This window comes from Nicotiana attenuata, unplaced genomic scaffold, assembly GCF_001879085.1.
Source record: "Nicotiana attenuata strain UT unplaced genomic scaffold, NIATTr2, whole genome shotgun sequence".
In the NCBI taxonomy this organism is placed as follows: Eukaryota; Viridiplantae; Streptophyta; class Magnoliopsida; order Solanales; family Solanaceae; genus Nicotiana; species Nicotiana attenuata.
This window is the reverse complement of record NW_017671795.1, coordinates 125,892-142,504: the sequence shown is the minus strand read 5'-3', so window position 1 is coordinate 142,504 and position 16,613 is coordinate 125,892. Positions and strand designations below refer to the sequence as shown.

Sequence of the window (16,613 nt, the reverse complement as noted above, 5' to 3'; positions counted from 1 at the left end):
CATTAATGGAACCTGTGTGCGAGAGGATTACTGGTGCAATGCAATAGTACAATCATGGATTATGAGTTCTGTTGCGAAGGAATTGAGGCGAGGAATTGTGTTTTCATCAAATGCTAAGAAGGTTTGGGAAACCCTGAAAAATCGCTTCGATAAGATAAATGCTTTTAAGATTTACCACATGGACAAGGAAATTAGTTGTTTGACTCAAGGAATTTCTAGTATGTCAATCTATTTCTCAAAGTTAAACGGCCTATTGGACGAATTTGAATCAATTATCCCTTTCCCCGGCTGTGACTGTGAAAAATCTAAGACCTTTGTTGAGTTTTTGCATACACAAAAGCTTGTGAAGTTCTTAATGGGGTTAAACAAGACATATGCACCACAGAGGAGTCAAATTTCGATGACGCACCCTACACCCTCACTCGATCAGTCATACTCGATGCTTATTCAGGAGGAAAGTCAGATAATGAGTAGTGGACTCATGGCACATAATGGCATTCTAGGTAGTGCACCTATGGAGATGGAAAATAGTCACTTAATTGCAGCTAATGATGGTATGAGGCCAAGGAAGAATTTTAATCTACAATTGATTATTGCAAGATGAGGGGAGACCTAAGGGACTCCTGTTACAAACTCATAGGATGCTACCCCCCCCCCCCCCCGGCTTCAAATTCAACAATAAAAAAAGGGAGTGCATGACAATCCTACTGCAGATGCACATAATGTGAATGTCAAGGAAGAGATGCAGAATGTTCCCCCTGGAAATATGGTTCCACCTAACATGTGTTTGCCAAATGCTCCTATATTTACTGCTGAACAGTATCAGCAAATTCTAAAAATTCTAATCCAGGAAAGAGAACCAGAACTGATCGCCAATATGGTAGGTAAGTCGAATACTGATCAAGCTAGTTGGATTATTGATACTAGGGCTTCAAATCATATGGCTTCTTCCTTGAATCTATTATCTAGCATACACCTACACCTACTTTTAAGTTTGCCTCAGTATATTTACCTAATGGAGATAGTACTAAAATCACTCACATAGGCACTTGTATAGTACTAAAATCACTCACATAGGCACTTGTACTCTGCCTAACTCAGAGACAATATATAACGTTCTTTATGTACCTCAATTCCAATATAATCTTCTATCTGTTTCCAAATACACACGAGAATTAAACAACTCAGTTCACTTTTATCCTGATTTTTGTGTCTTTCAGGACCTCTTCAGTGGCATGGTGAAGGGGATTGGTAGATACCAAGGTGGCCTCTACATTCTCAACCCTTTAACACCTGCTATCGGTTCCTCTAACTCTACCTGTTTGTCTACCTCTGTGCAAAATAAATCAAGTGTTTTGTGGCATCAAAGGCTTGGTCATGCACCCTATTTAGTCTCACAAAAAATACCTACCTTAAATAAGCTTTTGTTAAAAACAGATTCTTGTGATTGTATTGTCTGTCCTTTAGCGAAACAAAGATTGCCTTTTCCTAGTAGTCTTCTAATTCTACTTCTACTTTTGAACGTATAGACATTTGGGGTCCTTATAGAGTATGTACTTTCAATGGCTTTAGATATTTTCTTACTCTTGTTGATGACTATACAAGAGTGACTTGGATTTACCTTTTGAGATTAAAGAGTTATGTGTATATTGTCTTGAATGACTTTCTTAACCTAGTAGAAAATCAGTTCTCCACCACTATAAAAGCAGTCAGATCAGACAATGGCTATGAATTCTTCAATACATTTTGTTTTAATCTCTTCAAATCTAAGGTATCATACACCAAAGCAGTTGTGTCCATACTCCACAGCAAAATAGAGTCGTGGAAAGAAAGCACATACACTTACTTGAAGTGAGTAGAGCCTTGAGATTCCAAGCTCACATTCCTCTAAAATTTTGGGGTGATTGCATCTTGAGTGCAGCATATGTCATAAACAGACTTCCTGGTGTTGTGTTGCATGGAAAATCTCCTTATGAGATGTTTTATGGTTCTCCTGTCGCGCCCCGTTTTTCCTTCGCGGGGAAGTCCGGGTTTCGACTTTCATGGGGGGAACAACTCATTTCCTTTTGGGAATTGGGTGTTTGAAGAGTCGCCACCTAACGGATTAAGGTGCGTTAGGGCACCTAGAGCAATTAACTCATGTAACCAGTTTGCATTACCAGATATTAGGGTAAGGGCTCGAAATAACCTTGAGGGGAAGGTGTTAGGCACACCTCGCGGTCCACAATGGTGGGTCCCGGCCGAACTATGCGAATTAATCAATTAACAAATAAGCAGTCTCAACACATATTTGCAAATAAAGGTAGTTTACACAGTCTAAATACATATGTGATCAAGGAGGTTTAGACAGTTTAAACGCATATGTGTAAATAAGAAGAAGTTTAGATAGTTTAAACACATGTGAATTGGGAAAGGGAAGTCCTAAGTTGGTTAGCCTATAGGATCAATCTGTGCAATGCCTGGTAATCTTCCTCAACTAGAGGGGCTACACGTGACATTAGCGCGCAGGTCATCATATCCTTTTACTACCCATTACCCTCTTCTTAGTGGTTATACGCGAGTTTATTTAACAAACTCTAAGCGTGATTTACCCGTCCCTTCCTTGTGGTCAGGGAGGAATTTTGGACCTCTAGACTTAGGCAGTTCTAGACAATCCTAAGGTGTTTAAAAGGCAAAAGTCTAGGCGACAACAAATAACACATAGGACTGTCAATTAAGGAAACAGATAAAAGGCTCATATTTACCTCCACATATACATGGGAACATAAGCAACACGTCTCAAACAACTGATTTTTAAAGAAATTCAGAAAGCCTAGGAACATGATATCTAGATGAACATTACAGAACAGAACATGCAGCGTTTGTTTAAGGGAAATGGCAGACTCCTAACCAGTTTTTCTACTGGTTTTATAGCCTGTTAAGCCTGGACAATTTCACATATAAACAGAACCTGATTTCACAGTTATCTAACGGCCTAAGGCTTGCCTAGGCGTGTAGATGCAGTCATAATCTGGGAACCACTTAAACAATTTGAAGTTCTTTCATCCTATAGGCATGCTGATCTAAGTGATGAATATATAGCAGGTGATTTTATATTGATTCACACCAGAACATGGTACCTATGTGTGGGCCTGTGTTAACCTACTTATTTTAGTGACATGTTTCAAAGCAGATGTACATGCAGTCCTAAAACAGGATTTCTAATGCACATGGAGAAGGTTATTTTATTTTTAAACAGTATTAGTAACTTAATGGCAGGATTTCTAAGTGATAGCGACTTATGCAGAATCAGAAGTGAAATGATGAACTACAACATGTGACATGCAGAAGCAGTAAATATGATTGTCCTAGGTCAAGGTATCTAATGCACGAATTTTTGCATGATTTAATGCGAGTAAGCATAGCAATCCTAAAGCATGATATCTAATGCGTCATACAAACCTAAAACATGATTTCTACAGCAACTCATCATAATGTAAAACCTAAAACACGGTTTCGGCCCAATTTACCCCACAGAATCATATAGCTACCCTCCACTTTTTACTGGTTACCCCAATATCTGTTTACAAAGGATTATCACAAACCCGGATTTAGTAAATTACATCAATGAGAAGTAAACTTATACTATAGAGAGCCTAAAGCAGGCTAAAATAAACCTGGGAGTACCAGGCCTTTAGAGTAGTCTCAAATGCCCAGAAATCTCATAGCCAACAAGTGTCCAGGTGTGTCAGAGTTCCCTAAGGACCTCAAGGATCCCGGGCAGTGCTCACACCAAGACCTTTCTCAAATAGGGACTGGTTATGTGCAGTGTGGAAGGGTCAGCCCTTGTATGCCAGAGTTCAGAGAGATCTCAAGGATCCCTAAGCAGTTTGCATACCAGAGGGGCGAAACTTAATGATCTAAGAGTAAAGTGAGAGTGCTTGACACAGTTTGAAAGATTTAGTGAAAACAATATAGAGATGACTCTAAGAGTGAAAATGTTTTCTGAAATAGAAACTAGTTTGTTAGTGAAAGAAAAAAAAACAGTTTGAGAAGAGTACCAAAACACTTTTGAAAACAGCAAACAATCGATTGGTCATAAAACATCCAGATTCAGAAATACTTAACAAACAGATCTCACATCAGGGTAAAGGGATTGGGGACATATAGAATTTACATTTTTAAAGAGAACACACGACAAGGCTTAGGGAGGCATATAGTCAACAAAATGCATAGAACACTTAATTGCTTATAGAATTAACAGGTTAGTCAGATGGTAGGTAATAGAGCCATGTTGAAAGCAAAGAAACACTGGACAGAATCAAACACACAACTAGAGTCAGTCGAATGCCTTAAAGATTAGGTAACTAACATGATTTCCTCAGGGAAGGAGAATAGACAAGGATGAATAGACATGCTGGACAACATCAAATGGACAACTATAGTTTGCACATGCTAATTGCATATTGAACAAAGCAGGATGAGACATGCTAAGTAAGGCAGTAAACAAGAACTGAAATTGAATCTATGACTAATGAGCTAGCACTGAAATGATAACACATAGAGTTTAGGTTTCAAAATTTAACTGAGACATACCAGCCAAGTAAGAGAAATGCAGAATATGAAAGAAACAGATGCAATTTCACTATCTAGCCTTGGCTTTCAGCCAGCTAGACCCACAATAGCACAAGTGGCACAAGTAGTAAATAAGGAGAAGAGTTTGAATGTATGTGTGTGTTATGAACTGGTGTTCGCGTGTTAAGAAGTTAAAACAGAGGAGTTTATATAGTAGTTCAAGAGTAGAGCAAATAAGGTAAAAGAATCAACTTCAGTTAATCAAGGGAAGATCACAGAATCAATTACACGAAAAATCAGCATAGTCTTCCCTTAATTAAGGGTAATTAACCAACGGTAAGGGCAGGAAATATTTAAGGAAAGAAATTCAAATTAGACTTAGGCAAAGAGTGAATAACTAGGAATCTAATTAAGGAACTAATCGTGCAAGGAATCAGTAAATACTAAGGCAATTTAAATAAGGCAAGAAGACTAATTAGAGTCATAAACAAGGAAATAATCAAGAATCATGCGCATGAAATTTTAACAGAGCAAATCACTCAACAATTGTGGAAAGAATATATCAATTTCCAGAAATAAAATAGGCTGATTAGAACTTTAGGGACACAGAGAAATTAGGCGGAAAACAATTCAAAAATCCTAATAGAGATTAATTAGGATAAAAATCGCAAAGCAAGGAATTTGACTAAGGGAAAGCGTGAATCAGAATACAGAATGAACCAATACGACTAGTAACTTTGAAAAGCTCAGAATCGGAGCAAAACACCAGATAGTGAGAGTTTTAATCATGAATCAACTAGGGCTTATGCAACTTTACCATAAATCAGTCAAGAACACTTAAGAACAAACAATTAAGCATTCGAAAATCAGAAAATCCTTTGAGAAGATAACTTAGGGTAAACCCTAGTTTAGGAAAACGGAAAATTAGTCGAAAACCAGAAAATTTTCAAGGAAAACATGTGAGATATGTTCGATTCATCTCAGATCTATACAGATCTGAGAAGATCGGAGATAAAAATTAGGGTTCCTTAGAAAGCATGATAGAGACGAGAACATAGGCATAGGAAATCATGGATCCCATGATCCATAGAAAAATAAGAGAGGTTTCCTTACTCATGGTCGAGCAAACGGCCTGAAACAGGCAAAGAAATCGAAGGTGCAAACCAGACCGCTAGGTCCCTTGAGATCTTCTCAAGGATCTAAGAAACTGATGAACCATAGCAAGTAGGAGGCTAGTATAGGCCTGAGACGACAAAGAAACATCATAGAACGGAGGGCTAAGCCGGTGACGGCGCCTGGATTAGGGTTCAGATAGAGAGCATTTGAGAGAGAGGGGAAAGGGTGGCGGCGGGGTATGGTGGAAATGAATTAGGTTAGGAGGGGGGTCGTTAGGTTCATTATGGTAAGAACACGGCCGTTTGATCTCAGAGATCAACGGCCAGGATTTGGGGAGGCCGGGTCGGGTTTTAGATTAATTGGGGTTGGGTTTGACCGATTTGGGCTTTGTCTTAGTGGGTTAGGGTTGAAATTGGGCTGTTCAATTAGGCTAAATCCGAAATAAGGGGCTATTTGTTAGATACGCAGGTATTTGAATAAAAATTATTTTATAAAATAATTAACAATGAGAAAAAATAATTTTCATGCACGGAGATGCTTTAAAATAATTATTCATATTTTAAAAATATAACGGGCTAATTTCTGGTAAAATAATGCAGTGATGTATGCATGAGCTATAATTGCAAAATTATTGCTATTGTAACCAAAAGATGTAAATCTGACCATTCGTGAGATAATTTGAACTTAATAGGACCATAAATGGTAATATTAAATCAAGAGATATTTTAAAATCATCTATAATGCAATTTTGTATTTATTTATATGAATAAAATATTGAGATAAATTAATTTAAAAATGTAAAAAATTATGGAAAAATACCAACTGATGCTAATGCATAGTTTTAAAGGTATATATGCATTTCAAAAAATATTATAGGGAAAAATTGGGTATCAACATCTCCTCCTGCTCTTGATCATTTAAGGACTTTAGGCTGCCTATGTTATGCCACAAATTCATAGTCAGTCGAGATGTCATCTTCAAGGAGAATGTCTTTCCATTCAAATTTTCTAGAAATTATTTTCTTTGTAGACCTGATATTAGTCCTGTTTCCTCAGACTCTTCTTACTTCTTTTCCCATTCTCCTATTTCTGTTACATCTAACTCAATTGTTTCACCTCCTTCCTATCTTGAATCTACTCCTAGACAACCACTTTCTCCTATATTATCTGATCCTCCTTTTTCCTTACCAGAAGGCACACTACCTACTCCTCTTCCAGAAGTAGTTCAGTCTGCAACCCCTACTTCTTCACCTTCTGTTACTTTGAATCCAACTACAACTCCTCCTAAGAGATCTGGAAGGACCACTAAGCCCTGTATTTGGCTGACAAACTATGTCTATCCTCCCCTACCATCAACCATTGTTCCTACTACCTCTTATCCTCTTCAAAACTTTGTATCATATTCCCATCTTCCCACTCAGTTTTAGTCTTTCCTTGCTTCCTTTCTTATGATACAGAACTATCCTCTTACTCTCAAGCCATTAGGGATGATATATGGATCAAGGCTATGAAGCTTGAGATTGAAGCTCTAGAAGATAATCATACTTGGGAAGTAGTTGACTTACCTAAAGGGAAAGTTCCAATAGGCTGCAAATGGGTCTATAAAATAAAGTACAATGCGAATGGATCTGTGGAAAGGTTCAAAGCTAGACTTGTTGCTAACGGGTACACTCAGCAAGAAGGTTTAGATTTTCATGACACCTTCTCCCCTGTAGCTAAGCTCACTACTGTTAGAACTGTAGTTGGAACTGCTGCTCTTCAAAATTGGCCAGTTTTTCAAATGGATGTTCATAATGCCTTTTTTAATGGGGATCTTGATGAGGAAGTATATATGACTCTACCCCAGAGATTTAGTAGCCAGGGGGAGACTAAAGTATGCAGACTACTTAAATCCCTGTATGGGTTGAAACAAGCATTCAGACAATGGAACTTGAAATTGACCCAATCTTTATTGAAAACTGATTTTAAGCAAAGCAAGTATGATTATTCTCTCTTTACCAAAACCGTGAATGACAAATTTGTGCTGATACTTGTATATGTAGATGACTTGCTTATTACAAGGAATGATTTAGAGCAAATTGAGCAAAATCTGCACTGCACCAGAATTTTAAGTTGAAAGATCCGGGAGACTTAAGATATTTCTTGGGGATAGAATTTGCTAGATCAACTGAGGACATTCTTATGCCTAAAGGAATTATGCTTTAGAAATGATTTCAGATGCAGGATTGGCAGGTTCAAAGCCAAAAGAGACACTCGTGGAGCAAAACCTCAAACTGACAAGTACTAAGTTTGATGAATGTCTGAAGACTAATAACAATGATGAACCTTTAGAGGACAAGGGGAGCTTTCAAAGACTGATTGGCAAGCTATTGTACCTGACAATAACAAGGCCAGACCATATGCAGTTCAATGTCTAAGCCAATTTATGCATTCACCTAAGAAGTCACATTATGAGGCATCACTACATGTGGTTAGATACATAAAGAATCAGCCAGGACTTGGGTTGCTAATGTCAAGCAGAAGCGAGCTGAAATTGGAAGCATATTGTCACTTAGATTGGGCTTCTTGTCCCATGTCCAGAAAGTTAGTCACTGGGTACTACATTAAGCTTGGGAGTTCACTCATTTCCTGGAAAGAAAAGAAACAGAATACCATCTCTAGAAGCTTAGCAGAGGCCGAGTATAGGAGCATGGCACACACAGTTGCAAAGCTGGTTTGGTTAAGTGGTATGTTAAAGGAGTTGAAAGTAAGTGTGGAATTGCCTATGGAACTACTATGTGACAACAAAGTTGCCCTTCAGATTGCTGCAAATCCAATTTAACATGAGAGAACAAAGCATATAGAAATAGACTGTCATTTCATAAGGGAGAAGATTCACGAAAGGCTTAATCAAGACCTCACACATTCCCAGCCAAGAGCAACCTGCAGATATCTTGACTACGGCTTTGGGACACCAGCAACATGTTGTACTATTATCCAAGTTGGGAATGAAAAATATTTTCTCATTCTCAACTTGAGGGGGAGTATTGAGATGTATAGCTTGTATTGATTGTACATTGTGCTATTTGAGTAGTAGTGTTCTAAAAGATTAGGCGTAATGGCTTCCTGGCCACTTAAACTTGTACCTGTTTGTAAAGACGATACATGAACTTATATTTTTCCCATTTGAACACTTCAACTTGACGGAATGAATACTAATAAACACTTTCTGTTGAAAGTGTTCTCCAATCGCGCTGACATGAATGCCATGTCACATGTTTGGTCTTTATTATATGACATGTGGATTTGTGGGTCCTATATTATTTAAAAAAAAAAATTGACTTTACGTTATACAAAATTAGTAACATTATCATCTCCAAACATAAAAAAAAAAAAAAGATTAGAAATTTTACCTCCAAGAAGCCATTAGTATCAGTAGCCAAAGCTTGCAAAGCTATCTGTGCTTCACTCAACTGAACGCCAGCCTTGCTGACATATCAAATTAATAATTTTTTCACACAGATCTGGATAAATTGTATTCTAGAGAGAGTGATTACCGAATGAAAGAGTCAGAGGAAGAAGAAGAATCAGTGAAGTTAGGAGTAAAGGCGTAAATTCCTTCGCTGCCGCCGTGGACAACAAATGCATTGCCTTTGCTCACGAATTTCTCACATTGCAGTCATGCACTGAAGCTTCTGTGAAATGGAGCAAACCTAACCACGGTAGGATTACTCCTGAAGCTCCAGCTGACTTCAACTACCGCATTTAACCCTATCAGAAAATAAAAATTTTTACAGGATGGGGTTGGGAGTTTTGCTTGGGAAGATGAGAGAGGTGGAAGGACAGGGAAAAAGAGCAGGGGAGAGAGAAAAATCTTTTATTTCTTTTTCCTTTTTCTTTCTTATTTATTTTTATTCTATTTTTAATTTTTTTTAATAGAAATAAAACTATTCACGCGCTTTGGCAGCGTGATTTGCACACAATTTAGCCATGTCAGCTGTGTCACTTCCACATAGGCTTGGTCAATGGTCAAATGTGTTTATTAGTATTCGTTCCGTCAAGTTGAAGTGTTCAAATGGGAAAAATATAAGTTCATGTATCAGCTTTACAAACCGGTACAAGTTTAAGTGGCCAGGAAGCCATTACGCCAAAAGATTAGTTAAGTGAACTATGTGACAGTTGCACTGTTAGTTAGTCGGTCACATTAGAGTTAGTGGAGGTTAGAATTAACAAGTTTATAAATAAGCTTGTACAAGTCATTTCTCAGTAAAGTTTTTTCGTTAATAAGAAAATATATTTTTCCTCTTAGTTCTTTCTCTCTCTATCTAGAAGGTTCTTTTCAGTGAGTTTCGATCACTCATCAATGACAGACCTAGGACACATTTTAACAAATTTTATCATCAAATATAGAATGCAAACTTACTATAACACATGGGTAGCCAGACGATGCAAAGTTAGTTGGAAATGATAAGCTCTCTGCTACTTCAGTGTGACCAAAGGGAAATATGGATTAATTCAGTTAAAAAATTTTACTCCCCATTTTAGTTTATGTAAGCTAAACCTTTCTTTTTTGATTCGTCCAAAAAGGATGATTTTCATTTAAAATAATTTAATTCAATTTTTATATTATTTTTGATGAGCAAGACACACAAATATTTTACCAGTATATTTAACATATCAAATTTCAAAAATTATTCCTTTTTTAAACTTCTTATCAAGTCAAATACTATGTTCATATAGATAATAATGAAAGGAACACTCCCTTCATTTAATTTAAATAATACATTTTCCTTATTAGTCTGTTCAGAAAAAATGACGCATTTTTTTTATTTGAAAATTATTTAACTTTAAATTTTTTATTTTATCACTTTACCCTTAATGAGAAGTTTTTATAGTCACACAAATATTATGACCTCATAAAGCTTTTTATCCCTTAAGCTTTTAGCACCATATATTTTAAAAATCTTTTTTTTCCCTTAAAATTTGAGCAAAGTCAAACTATATCATCTAATTGAAACGGAGGGAGTAATATTTATTTAAAATTAAAATTAGTTTTAAACTTGTGAGAATTTCCCAGACAACTATATCCACAATAACACGTGCCAGTTCCGGGACATGACAGTACTTGTCTCCCTACCGACAACTCCACTTAACCATAATTAATGTCTGATTCAGATCTGAAGCTCCTAACCCTGGTTAACTTAACTCTCCATTTGCCAACATCCTGACGTAATAAAAGGCACGTATCTCGCTTCTCTGCAGTACAAAACACTCCTTACAGTTCTCCACAGACAAAGAGAAGATTTGTTTCAAGCTACTCAGCCAGTTAAAAAAATTCCATTATTGACCTCCGCTCCGTACAGCAATGGCGTCCTCATCATTTCCAGAAGAAGTGTTAAAGCACCTGTTCTCGTTTTTAGCCTCCGACAAGGACAGGAACAGTGTATCCTTAGTGTGCAAATCATGGTACGAGATTGAGAGGCGGTGCTGGAGGAAAGTATTCATAGGAAACTGTTACGCCGTTAGCCCTGAGATTATGATCAGACGGTTCCCTACTGAAGTTAGATCCGTGAAGCTAAAAGGAAAGCCACATTTTGCGGACTTTAACCTAGTACCTGAAGGTTGGGGTGCGTATGTACAACCTTGGATTGCTGCAATGTCGGGGACTTATACTAAACTTGAGGAGATTAGACTTAAGCGAATGGTTGTCAGTGATGAGTCGTTGGAGTTGATTTCTACTTCGTTTGAGCATTTTAAGGTGTTGGTGTTGTTGTCTTGTGAAGGGTTTACTACTGATGGACTTGCTGCTATTGCCGCTAACTGCAGGTCAGATTTCTGTGACGTGTCATTCATTTTCTTGGTATAGTACACGTCAGGTTACCTTTTTTTTTTGTTGTTTAAGTTACTGATGAGTAAGTTAGTTTTTACCTGGAGAATTAAATTGGCTTATAAACAACTTTTGACTTATTTACGTGTTTAGTAAGTAAGTCACAGCACTTATAAGCCAAGTGCTTATAAACTAAAATCAGCGTAAGTTTGTCGGACCCCAACTTATGACTTTTTAGTTTATAAACACTTTTAGTTTACCAAGTCTTTTACTATTTATTCTTAATTATATTTTCTAATTCACAACATAACTTTCTTTTTATTCCATATTAGTCGTTCCATCTTTTTCTTTATAAAGAAACTTTTTAATTTATAATATTTTGTAAAGTTTTAAACGATATTTTAGTTCATTTTAATAAAAGAACAACTTATTAGCCCTTTTCTACCAAAGTTGCTTATTATCAGTTTCAGTTAGGGTGTACATGGACAAGGTTGGTTCGGTTTTTGTCAAAATCAAACCAAACCAACTATATCGGTTTGGATTGGTTCGGTTTTGTCGGATTTTTCGGGTTTTTTGTTACTTACATAATATTTCAATCTTACTTTGTTAAATATTTGATAAGTAAATATCTAGTTAGTAAAAATATAAAAAATTAACAAACATATTATCAATTAAAATATTCTTATGGGAGAATATTAGTAACACATACTAATAGTTATTGTTTTAGTCGTCGGACAATAATTTTTCGTTGATATACACTTTCAGGTTAACCGAATTTAGTAATTAAACATAAAAATCAATATGATACCTAAATATTAATAACCACTTCACATTCGAAAAAGATATAAGAATTTAATGGATCTTAACGTATGATATGAATATGGAAGAACAAAGAGATAGACGCATTTCAGTAACATTTGATAAGAAAGTGATCATCAACCCATTATTTAAGGTCAATAAATATGGAGCACTTCATATTCTATTAAAATTTATATCCCGTAAGAGAATCCCAAATATTTCTAGACATTTTCTAAAGAAAATTCTATATAAAATTTTAAAAGTATATATAAAAATTATATATTTATATGTCGGGTTGGTTCGGTTTTTTTTTTTACTCAATACCAAACCAAATCAAACCAAACCAAACCAAGTCGGGTTTTTGTAATCAGTTTGATTTGACTTTTCGATTTGGTGAGGTTTTTGGTTCGGTTTGTAAACCCCTAGTTTCAGCACTTGCTTAAAAAATTAGTTTCAGCACTTAAAAACGCTTTTCAGCACTTCAAACTTATCCGCTAATCCAAACATGCTCGAAGTTTTAAACTTTGTGCTTCTGGTAGCTCGTTTGTGGTTGCATTGACTTCAAATTTGAACCTTTTTTTTCTGGTCAATGCTGCCTCTGTGGTAAGTCCAGGATTTGAACTTATTGTTTCGAGTTCAGGGTTTGAACTTATAGGTTGGATTCCACCACATAACATTTAGTGATTAAGAATATGGATGAGCCAAACTTGGACCTTTTGGCGAAGCACAAGGGCAAACTTGGACCTTTTACCTTTATCAATCAAGAAATAACAAAGCTTATTTTTGCCTTTAATTTTTCACTTTACTGGCCTAGATTCTGGAAACGAGAGAATACACTGTAGAGGAATTGATCTTTCTTTTATAGGACAAGGACTTGCATTATTTACAATTTTCCTGAATTTATTATTTTTCTATGGGATGAATCATGGTTAAATGTTGCTTGCTCCGTGGGTATGTATCTGATTTTCTTACCTTGTGCAAAATCTTTCTATGGAATGAATCATGGTTCAAAATCGGTACGTGCCTATGTTTAGTTGAGCAGAAAATCAAAAGGTCTTTCATTTGTTCTAGTCAAATTTTCCCTTTTGCATCCTAGAAGTCAGTAGATTTGGGAAGCTTTATTATGGAAATGCAAGCTAGTTGATTTCGTAAAAGCATGTAAAGCTGGACTTGCTACTCTGTATTGGTTGTTGCACAGAGTGATTATGCATGCAGTTCATATTTAGAGAAAAATATCCTCCTTTAGTTGGCTTCTGTTTCTTTATTTATGGTGGTTTGGTTGGAGCCACTGTGTTATATCTGGTTGGGGCTTGTAATGGAGTTCATCCGCGGTGCTTATACTACTTCAAAAAGGGGGGGAATGGATGCTACTGTGGTTCAATGTAACATGCTTAATTGGAGAATTCAGGAAATGGGGTTCAATTAAATTCCATTACTGGAAATATATACTTGTTCTGAAAGTTCAATTCTCCTGTGTCTTTTGACTTTTAGATTTTATTCTAGTTCCCTTCTTGAAATTGTTATTTGGACGATATTCTCATGCAACTCACAATGTGCTGCAGGAATCTGAGAGAACTGGACTTGGGAGAAAGTGAAGTGGAGGACCTAAGTAGCGATTGGCTTAGTTATTTTCCTGATAGCTGTACTTCACTGGTTTCACTTAACATTTCTTGTTTGGGTTCTGAGGTCAGCTTCTCAGATCTGGAGCGTCTGGTTGCTCGCTCTCCTAATTTGAGGACTCTTCGGCTCAATCATTCTGTTCCCCTTGAGAAGCTTCCTAACCTACTTCTCGGCGCTTCCCGGTTGGTTGAATTTGGTACAGGTGCCTTCTCTTCTGAGGTACAGTCTGATATTTTCTCAAACCTGGAAGAAGCTTTTTCAGGCTGCAAGAGACTTAAAGGCTTGTCTGGATTTTGGGATGTCGTGCCAGCTTATCTTTCAGCTATATATCCAGTTTGCTCCGGACTCACCTCTTTGAATTTGAGCTACGCTACTATTCAAAACCCTGATCTTAGCAAGCTCACAAGTCAGTGTCACAATTTGCAGCGATTGTGGGTATGTTCTAGCTTGCTTTTACTATTGTACTTGTCTCGCGTTCTCAATATTGAAACCATAAACAACTTTTTTCCTGGAGAAAAGAGAGAACATTCTAATAACTCATGTCAATTCTGGTGACGGCAAGGGACAAACAGTTATATGAAAGACATTTATCAATCTGAAATAGATGCTTAAATGCTAAAGATTTTTTATCGGTTCTTTTCATGTGGTTATGAAGTCTTTCCTGTCAAAGTGATTCTTTAATTTTTGTTGCAACTAGTTTGGTATATCATTACTTATTGTTTAAGACACTTCAATTTGAATGAATGTGATCGCAGGTACTTGACTACATTGAAGATACTGGTCTCCAGATGCTTGCCGCTTCCTGTAAGGACCTTCAAGAACTTAGGGTGTTTCCTTCTGATCCCTTTGCTTCAGAACCAGATGTTTTACTTACAGAGCAAGGCCTTGTGGCTGTCTCAGATGGCTGTCCTAAGCTCCAGTCGGTTTTATACTTCTGCCGCCAAATGACAAATGCCGCTTTGGTTACTATTGCAAGAAACCGTCCTAACATGACTCGTTTCCGCTTGTGTATTATTGAACCTCGAACTCCCGATTACTTGACTCTTGAACCGCTTGATGTTGGTTTTGGGGCAATTGTGGAAGAATGCAAAGAGTTGCGGCGACTTTCTCTTTCTGGGCTCCTTACTGACCGTGTGTTCGAGTGCATTGGAACCCATGCTAAAAAGTTAGAGATGCTTTCCGTTGCTTTTGCTGGGGATAGTGATCTGGGCCTCCACCATGTTCTATCTGGTTGCGAGAGCCTCAGAAAACTAGAGATCAGAGACTGCCCATTTGGCGACGAGGCTCTTTTGGCTAATGCTGCAAAGCTGGAGAAGATGCGTTCCCTTTGGATGTCTTCTTGTTCAGTAAGTTTTGGAGCCTGTAAGCTGCTAGGTCAGAAGCTGCCTAGGCTTAATGTTGAAGTTATAGATGAGAGGGGTCCCACGGATACTACGCGGCCAGATAGCTGCCCTGTTGATAAACTTTACATATACCGAACAGTGGCTGGACCAAGGCTTGACATGCCTGATTATGTTTGGACAATGAATGATGATGCTGCTGAGGAGTACTGTGTTAGGGATATAGTAGATATGCCCTAGATCTAATATCATATTTGATGATTTCAACATATTTTTGTGAACGTCATTTGATATAAAATATATATGGCATTTGATATTCTTTTATCATTGTTATTAATTGATTGATTAATTTGATAAGGTCCTTGATTAAATTTTGAGATTTGTCATCGTGATAGAGATCATGATAATGAGAGCAAAGTCTCTTACAATTTAATCTAAATTTGTTCTTGATCGTAGGATTATTAATTTGGACATTAGTAATCCGGTTAGATCAATATTTGTGTGATCGTCTTTATGGGATAAAGATTAGTTGATCTCATTAACTAAATCACATAGATAGATGATGCATATAGAGATATGATCATTGAACCGACTCATTGGATAATTCCTAATGGTTAGAATTACCATAAACTGTCAATAGGACATTCTCTTGAAGAATGTGATGTAAGAATTTCCTTTGACCTGAGATCGTCATAGTAATTGACAAGTTATTTGTTGTGCTTTAATACTAGACACCTATGGCCCTAGGGCGATAGTTGAAAGGATATTGGGTACGATTGAATACTTGTAGAATTAGTGATAGATCAAGATGGAATCTGTCAACTCTTGGTAATGAGTTTAAGCTCCATGTTGTCATGAATTATAAACGACCAAACTAAGACCTTGGCAAGGCAAATTGAATGAAAGAAGAAATGAGTTTATTAGGTCATTCAATGGTCGATTATATTTGACATGAACACATAGTTGGTCGCCTATTAGGATTTGACAGTTGAACCATATCCTAGGGTGATCGAGAGCTATAAGGACAGAAGGAATTACTACATTATTCTTCTACTGGTTCTTGAGAGTAAATTGTATACTTCATGCTATCCGGTCGTTAAGGAGTGTTGCTAGACGCCATCCTTGATTAGTATATTGATGTGATCAATTTACTACCGGTTTAGTATTGAATCTATGGGGTCGCACACTTACGAGTGTTCTGATCCTTGCTAAAGGATTAATTAACTCATTATTTGATAATTAAATTAAGGAATTTAATTAGTCAAATAAATTTAGTTATTAGTCCAAATGAAATATTATTATATTCTTTGCTAGCACAAAGGTTATAATTAATATTGTGAACAAATTGTATTTCTATTTGGAATAGAAAATAAATTATAT

At 36.7% G+C, this 16,613-nt stretch overlaps 1 protein-coding gene across 1 annotated transcript; it reads left to right on the top strand.

Annotated features, from left to right (window-relative positions):
* Nucleotides 1–10,895: 10,895 nt before the first annotated feature.
* LOC109210259 (protein TRANSPORT INHIBITOR RESPONSE 1-like) lies at nucleotides 10,896–15,557 on the top strand. Its single transcript, XM_019373655.1, has 3 exons — nucleotides 10,896–11,474; nucleotides 13,836–14,328; nucleotides 14,649–15,557. The coding sequence occupies exons 1-3, from the start codon at nucleotides 11,014–11,016 to the stop codon at nucleotides 15,471–15,473; spliced, it is 1,779 nt and encodes a 592-aa protein (XP_019229200.1). The 5' UTR covers nucleotides 10,896–11,013; the 3' UTR covers nucleotides 15,474–15,557.
* The last annotated feature ends 1,056 nt before the right edge of the window (nucleotides 15,558–16,613 follow it).

What these genes read in the sequence shown, in the direction of transcription:
- LOC109210259 (XM_019373655.1), top strand. Translation starts at nt 11,014, where the DNA reads ATGGCGTCCTCATCATTTCCAGAAGAAGTGTTAAAGCACCTGTTCTCG. An exon ending in GCTATTGCCGCTAACTGCAG is followed by an intron (nt 11,475 to 13,835) that starts GTCAGATTTCTG and finishes AATGTGCTGCAG; the next exon opens with GAATCTGAGAGAACTGGACT. An exon ending in ACAATTTGCAGCGATTGTGG is followed by an intron (nt 14,329 to 14,648) that starts GTATGTTCTAGC and finishes ATGTGATCGCAG; the next exon opens with GTACTTGACTACATTGAAGA.